Here is a 7,944-nt window from a genome sequence, read left to right as displayed (position 1 = left end):
GTGGCTCCAGTAACGTCTAGTGTGCAAGAGAAGACTAGTGTGTCTGGGGCTCAGACACCCCCAGAGGAACAAGGGTCTCCCAGATCTCAGAACATAAGAGCGGCCTCACTGGGCCAGCCCCACGGTCCATCTAGCCAGGGTCTCATCTTCCAACCATGGCCAATGCCGGGTTCTTCAGAGGGAATGAACAGAACAGGGCAACTAACGAGTGGTCCATCCCCTGTCGTCCACACCCAGCTTTTGGCAAACAGAGGCTAGGGATGCTCAGAACTTGGGGTTGCCTCCCTGCCCATCTTGGCTAATAGCCACTGATGGACCTGTCCTCCAGGAACTTACCGTAGATGGAGAATTCAGGGCTGACAGCTCCCCACCCTTACACCCTCAAACTCCTCTGCTATCATTCACGTTCTCCGTCCCTTCCCATCTCCTCCCCTCCCCCTTATCTAAACCTCCTCCCCTACTGCCCACACCCATTTACCCCTCTTAGATACACTTGCTGCAGCCCCGAACCCCTCTTCCCCTATTACCACCCAAGGAGCATTTGAATGGGTCATTTATTTCCTTCTCGCAAAGAGTTTCGGCGCCTTCTGAATACTCCACTGTGCTCAGACTACGTTTCCCACCAGTGAGAAATGCCTCGGGCACCAGCAGGGAGGAGCAATACGGCCTGGCTTTCCTATTGTAGTTTCAGCCTCTGGGGCAGGGGCTCACAACCAATGAGCCTGACGTGCTCACGGAGGGAGCCTCATTCTCTGTACACGGGCCGTGTGCTTCCCGAGGCGCCTCAGTGGAGAAGCCAGGGCTTGTTCAAACAACATTTTCATTTGATTCCCCTGCAAAGTGGGTCCCAAGCCATCTGACGGGAGTAGCCCTTGAGGGTGGAGGTCCCGGTGCAGTTGTCTGAGCCTTGATTTGAACCCCATCTCTGAGCAAAAAGAGCTTGCCTGGAGGTGGCAACTGTTAAGAAAAGCTGGTTTTTCCCGGAGGCAGAATCTCAGGCAAACTTTGGCCAAGTGGCTCCAAATTGGCACCACATTTCAAGGCAATCCGAGTGGCTGCAGGGATTTCACCGCACTCGAGCCCGTCCAGCAAGCTGGTCTTTACCTAGCGTGGAGCTGAGCGGGGCGGGGGAGCGGACGCTGGGAGGGGTGGCCCCTGGGGGCAGAGGAGTGGGGTGGGAGGAGTTAATGGGCTGTGGGGAGGGGTTTGGGCCCAGGCGATTCCGTGCTGACTCCATCCATCTCCCCGCTCCCTCCCCACTGCAGGTCGACCCAGACACGGCCATGGCTCTGAAGGGATCCTGCCCCGCACTCCTGCTCTCCCTGGTCCTGCTGGGAACTTGGCTGACTCTGGCCAGCGGGCAGCTGGCGGCCCCGACGAATGACCGCTTCCTGCGGCGGCACTGGGACTTCCCGAAGACAATGAACGGCAACAACACGGCGTACTGTGACCTGCAGACACGCAGCCGGGGCATAAACGGGATGAACAACACCTTCATCCACGCCCGCATCGCCAAGATCAACAGGATCTGCGCCAAGAAGCGCACCGGACCCGTCACCAGCCAACAGCGCTTCCCGCTCACCGTCTGCAGGTTTAACTCCACGACCCAATCGTACACCGGCAGGTCCCTCACCCGCCGGATCATGGTGGTCTGCAAGAACCGGCTCCCTGTGCGTTTCCGGAGGTTCATTAGCCGCCCGAGGTGGGAATAGAGGCCAGGCAGGGCACCCGCTCTGCCCCGCCCAGGGCACCCGGCTCCGCGCCCGCCTCTAAGCGCTGGTCAGATTGTTTTGGTGTTCGTCCTTCAGCCCGCACTGCCCATTAGACCCCCTTTCCCAGCTGGTGCCCCCTTCTGCCACATGGCAGCCATCTAAGCACGTCCTACAAGAAACATCCACCAGTTCCACCCTCCTGATATTGGGTGTTCCTCACCGTTCCCTGCTACTCGTCCCCATCCCCTTCGTTATCTTCAATGCTTCCCCTGTCTGCAATTGTCTTTGCCTCCCGCACTCAATAAAGGCAGACCCGCAAAGCAGTCACCGGCGTGCGCTTGGAATGTGTTGTGGTTTTCCTAGGTGGGGGGGAAGGCGGGGGGTCTCCGTGCTTTCTCCAACCTCTTCCCCGGTGCTGGGAGTACGGTCCTGTTGTCTTCTGCCGCTCAGAGTGAGCATGAGCGAGTGGGGGTGGGGCTGGGCACCCGGACTCCTGGGTTCTAGCCCGGCTCTGGGATGGAGGGTCTTGAGAAGGGAGGACCCTGGTTGTCAGGATGTCTGCAGTCGCCAGCAAAATAGGGCCCTGAGCTCCTGTGGGATCTGTGCAGCGCCTGGGGCCCTGATCTTGTTTAGTGCCTTTGCACGCCCGGTGATACAAATAATAATCTCTCCTGTTTCGAGACAGGGCGGCGGGGAGCGGGGAGGGAAATGCAGGGGGAGCAGTGGGGAGAAATGGGCTAATGGGAGGCTGAGTTGCTCTGGGGGCAGAATGGGGTGGGAGGAGATAACAGGAGGGGCAGGGGCCAGGAGCCTCCCCCGGTGTCCCAGCCATGGCTGGCCTCAGAGATCATGGGGCAGTAGCCCCATCCCTCACCCACTGCTGAGCAGTGGTGCCCAGGTGAGACCCCCCCCACACTAGACTGGGAGGTGGAGCCGATGAAGATGGGTGCGGTAGGGCCCCGTTTCCTTGGGGCCACGGGTGCCAGTCTCAGCTCTCTGCCGCTCATGGGACGGGTTGGGTGAAGTGGTCCAGAGATGGAGGCAGAGATTGCGAGGAAGGTGTCACCCGTAAAGAAGGCCTCTCGGACGCACCCCGACTCCTATTGTCTTTTGACACCCAGCCCTGACCCCGACTGGGCCTCTGTTACTCACCCCCACTCCGCCACCTCGCCGCCACCCCAAAACCAGCATCTCCCCCAGGACTTCCTACATCACTCTGGCCCTGAGCTCTCTGTCTCCAGCCATCTCCTCAACGCACTTTGCACTCTTGATCCTCTTTGCCAAAAGAATTGCATCCCCCGGGACTCAAACCCAAAAGCTCCAGCTCCCAACGGGAGATTCATGCCCCTAGACCAATGAACAGGAGGGGCATGGCTTCCCCCACGGGGCTCCCTCCTCCCTGGGGAGGCGCTCCGCAGTCATGACGCGCCAGCTCTTTATCGCCGCCCTCCTCCTTGCAGGCGGCTTCCTTCGCAGGCGTGTGTCTCTGGCCTCATTCGTGCTTCAGTTCAGACACTGCCTCCGCCTTTTGCCCAGGTCTGGAAAAGTCTTTGATAATTTCACGGTTCATGAGAACATCCCAGCTGACACTAAATACGCCAGGCAGCTGTGCTCTAAACCCTCCTGGCTTCGCCACCCAGTGACAGGAATTCAGGATAAATTTCCCCATGGGCGAGTGATGCTGGAATGTCTCCTTAAGGGAGGCCTTACACTTTCCTTTGAACTGGTTTGTCTGGGCGCAGAGCCACGCTATGTTCCTGGGCTCCATGGACTGTCAGGCTATTCCAGTGCGGCAACTTCTGTTCATGTGCATGCCTCTCCATTGGTTGCTAGCCAACCACAGCATACAGGCGCTGTCCACAGCTACCTGAAGAGATGGCAAGATGCAGAGAGAGGGACTCAGCTTTCTACTGGTGTGGTCGGAGAGCTATTTTCCGAGGGACACATTGGGATAGACGGGCTGCTAGATGGGCGTGTACAAAGACAGACAGACAGGAAGGTGGATGGACAGGCAGACAGGCAGACAGATAGATAGATTAGGTTATTAAAAATGGCTTTTGCCCACCTGGGTCTTCTTGACAGTTCAATTTGCCAAGACAGGGGCTTGCCCAGGGGTTGAACAGAGACTCTCACGCACCCATAGACAAGCTACATGCCTGGAACGCCGATCAGCCAGGGAGTTTTCACTGTCATCACGTCGAGGGCTCCTTGATCAGCAGATGGGTCCTGAGAGCCACCTGTTGGCAGAAAAGCATCATCTCCGTGCCGTGTCCCAGCCCTGTCCACACCAGGATATTAGCGAGACAAGCTGTCCGTCGGAAGAGGAGATCTGTGTGGCTGGAAAGCGAAACAGAAGTTGGGCCATTAAATATAGTACCTTGCCCACCCTGTCTCTCTAATATCCGCTAGGCAAACTGGAGCGAAATTCTCTGCCAGGGCTTGGAAGCTGCTGAGCGGGACTTTAATATATTAAATGAGGGAGATGCCAAATTCTACCCTTTAGGGGCAATTCTTACTAAGAGAATCAGGAGATGAGGAAGGTCCGTGGGCCATCTCCCTGCAGAGATCGTTCGATCGATCGATCGATAGATAGATAGATTAGGGTTGGAAGGAACCTTGGGAGGTGAGACGAAGTGAGATATTCTTGGGGTTTCCTCTGAGTGCTGTATGAGTGCCTCAGTTTCCCCAACATGTTACTCATGTATGTTGGTGATGGGACCCGAGTGTTTGATCACTGCAGAAGCCACTAGAGAGCAGATGGGCCGTCCCCAGCCGCACATTTGCAGATCTGGCCAGGACCCCCTGCCTTTCCTCAACCAGCTTTAACAGGTCGTGGTAGGGGGAGACCAGGAGGAGGTGTCCAGGAAGGAGACAAAGGACTGGGGAGGGACAAGGGCCTGGTTGCAGCCTTTCCAAAGCCCAAAGAAGAAGACCTTGAATTAGGGGGACCCTCAGGGGCAAAGTGAAGTTAACGAAACGCCCTGGTGATAAAAAGAGACAACGGGTATGGAACTGGATAATAGGACAGAGGAGGGCACAAGCCGGGATTTATTACCCTCTGCCGGTGCGGGGGAAAGCAGATCCCAGCTCTCGCGAGCAGAGCGCGCTGTGCGGAGCGACCATCGGGTGAGAAATACCTTACTAGAGAGGAAAGGACCCAGTCAGTCAGTCTGGGCTTTGGACGGCGTTTTATGTTTTTCTTTTATCTGTAACTGCACGTTCCCAATCCACATACTTGGTTCTGTCGGACTCTTTATCCTAAGCTTTGCCCAGTACATTTCCATTTGGAGGTCGTATAATCAACGTGGAAAGGACAGAGCAGGCAGCCGGTCTGAATGCAGACCGTGAAGGCACCAGAGAAGGGGCACAGGTTAAACCGCACTGAGCGCGGGTCGCTCCCTTTGCAGCGCGTCCTGTTAAAAATGCAGTTGTGTCTGTGTTATCCTGGCACTGCACAGACCTTCTCTGGCAGGGAGCGGGGACGCTCATGAATTTCCTCCATTATCAGCCGGGGAAGCCCCGCACGGAGATATGCGTACACTGGCTCCAGCTGGATTCTCCAGAGACCCTCGGAGAAAGAAAAGACTTTTGGATACAAGGCCTGGGGTTTAAGGGGGCTCAGGACCTTCGTTTGCTTAGGAGAGGGTTGGCAGGACTGGGCTCAGTGTGAGCTCACCAGACGGCGTGTTTGGAGCTGAAGCTGTGACGAACATGTGAGCACAAGGAGGCGTCGGTGCTGACAGACGGCTGTTGACACAGTCCACGTGAGCGGCATGCATGCAGGTTCTTTCATTGCTTGCAACAGGCTTGCTCTGCAATGCTTTGTAGCGTAGAATAAAGGAGGCTTGCCTGGAGAACGGCAGCGTGGTACCTTATCTGCGGAGCAATCCCTCCGGGATCCGCCTCTGAAGAGCACGCAGGCAGGGCGGTTGGAAGGACCCGTGCCCCAGGGCCAGCGTGAACACTGGGGGTAACTGGGAAGTGTCACACCTGCCCCATCTGCAACGGCCCCAAACGCCTTCACCAACGCCCGACGCAGAGACATGGGCAGATGGGGAGCTGCAGCCGGTGTGGGTTGGACGGAAACTCCCCCATTTGCCCACCCCCCACGTGCTGCTGGAGGGCGGGTCCCACAAGGACCAGAGCTCAGAGCCGCAGGATCCACGAGGCCGGTGTCCGGGGCCGGCCCGTCAGCTTCAATACGACTGGGTTTCTGCAGGTCTCGGATCCTGCTGGGTTCGCTAAGGGGAAGTGGCAAGGCCACGGTCTGTTCCCACGGCCAGGTGTTGATCCGGAGTGACTCCGGTGTAGGGGTGAGGGAGATCCGCATCAGGTGTTAGAGTGAGAAGGGAGGGGAGCAAAGTCTGATCTGAGCTACCTGGTGTCACGGGTCCACAGGAGTGGGACTACGGCCCCGGCTTTGGGAGGAACCCGTCAGTGGGCTGGACCCCGGCGGGGTCTCACTCTCTGCCCAGGTGAGCCACGCGGCTTCGCCGCCTCCTCAGATCGCCCCGGCTCCTTCCAGCACCCGACTCTGATCCCCCACCTCACGCCTTTGTGCTCTGGCTGGGGGGAGCCGCTACGCCTGCTTGTGCAGAGGGGAGCAGAGCCAGATCCCTCCTGGGGGGTTGGCGGCTGGGTCTCAACGTCCCGGTGAGTGGCTTCGCTGTGGTCTTCCCAGACTCAGAAATGGGGACCCAGGCCCAGACAGCCCAGCGACCCCCACACCGACGTCTTGTAGCGTGTCCCGAGAGCAAACCGTCCTTCTCCACCCCCTGGCTAACAGTGCAGCCTCTAGGGGAAACTGAGGCGCAAGCAGGACTCCTAAAAACATGGCGAAATATTCCCACTTCATCACATCTCTTCCCCCTTCGAGACTGAACTGAGCAGGGCCATTTTCACCAGTGACCCGGGGAAGTTCGAACCCACCCGTGTTATCCAGAGACGCCGCAGCGACTTTCCCAGCCCCGCGATGGCTGTTCTCGGCATTTCCAAGTCTCCCAGGAGTCTCATGTTGCCAGCAGCAGCCCCCAGCTGCTTCCCCTTTCCCTGGGACTTTTTCCCCCCACCTCCCGGAGAGGGCAAACCTGTCAGCTGGGTCGGCCCACGCTCAGCTGGGTTCGGCTCTGCTCCCTGACTCACATCTCCCGAGTGGTGATGGTTGGAGGCCGTTTCTCTGGGATCCCGGTGTCTGCTGACAGACAGGAAGGCGTCCTGAACCTCACAGCCTTGCCTGTGTGTCACAAGCAAGCGGGGAAAACCCTTCCTGCTCCCTGCCCAGCCAAACGGTTTGCATTTTCCCCGACAGCTCCCCTTTCAGCCTGCTGGCTGGCGTGGTGTAAACCCTGGGCTGGTCCAGGCACAAGGACCGTGCTTTGTCTTCGAGCGACACAGTCCTTCCCCAAAAGGACGTCCCAGCTGGTATCCTGGAGAACCCCAACTACCTGCTCCCCCTGCCCTTCCTGGGTCTGCCCAAGGATCTGAGCCACTGACAGGGCGAGGGGGTTCCTGTGCAGGCACTTCACCCAGCTTACACAGCCCTTCCACATTGGAGGGCGTTGCACCACACAAGGGGGCTGGACTCTCTGACCCCCTCTTTGGGTCCCTAACCTGGGCCAGTCCTTTCAGGCTCTGTTCAGACCCGGTTCTGTCCACAAACTCACCTGCACGGTGCAGATCCGGAGGCGTCCTGCCCGCTAGACGACATTTTAAGCTCCCGTAAAGATGTTCCGACCCACCCAGGGGATACAAGTCCTCTAGCGTAGGGGCCCCTGCACCCTTACTCCGTTTGGGGAGATATTCTCCCATCAGGGTCACGCCTTCCATGTGGGTCCCACCCTGGGTCTTTTGCATGCCCTGACACAAACCTGTGAGGTGCCAATTCAAAGTTAAGCTGTGGCGCCTTTTGGAACTGTTCCCAGTGCCCAGTATCCGCTCGGCCCAGCTGGCAGCACGCCTCTGGCGCTTCGGGACCGAGTAAGGGGTGAGACAGCAGAGCCAGGCCACGGGAGCAAGCTGCTTCAGACCTAGCTTCCCCGCGGGATTGGCATCTTCCTCTCGGTGCATCCTCTGACCCCGCCACTTCCCCCCAGCCAGCTCCCCGCACAGGTTCGCAATGGCTTTCGCAGGGCGGCGGTTTCACGCCCGTTGGTGCCGCGTCCTTTGTTTGCCCTTGTTTTGCTGCTGCAAGTCGCTTATTGCAAAACATGAAAGGTGCTTCCTCTACCGCACC

The 7,944-nt window shown here is 58.2% G+C and overlaps 1 protein-coding gene across 1 annotated transcript; it reads left to right on the top strand.

The window, feature by feature from the left end:
• The first annotated feature begins 1,283 nt into the window (after positions 1-1,283).
• On the top strand, positions 1,284-1,712 carry LOC137153150 (ribonuclease-like). The gene has a single exon (XM_067548239.1). The coding sequence runs from the start codon at positions 1,284-1,286 to the stop codon at positions 1,710-1,712; it is 429 nt and encodes a 142-aa protein (XP_067404340.1).
• Positions 1,713-7,944: the final 6,232 nt, after the last annotated feature.

This window comes from Emydura macquarii, unplaced genomic scaffold (genome assembly GCF_026122565.2).
Source record: "Emydura macquarii macquarii isolate MOO-44397 ecotype Brisbane River unplaced genomic scaffold, CSIRO-AGI_Emac_v2 contig_214, whole genome shotgun sequence".
In the NCBI taxonomy this organism is placed as follows: Eukaryota; Metazoa; Chordata; order Testudines; family Chelidae; genus Emydura; species Emydura macquarii.
This window is presented reverse-complemented; position numbering and strand designations above follow the sequence as displayed.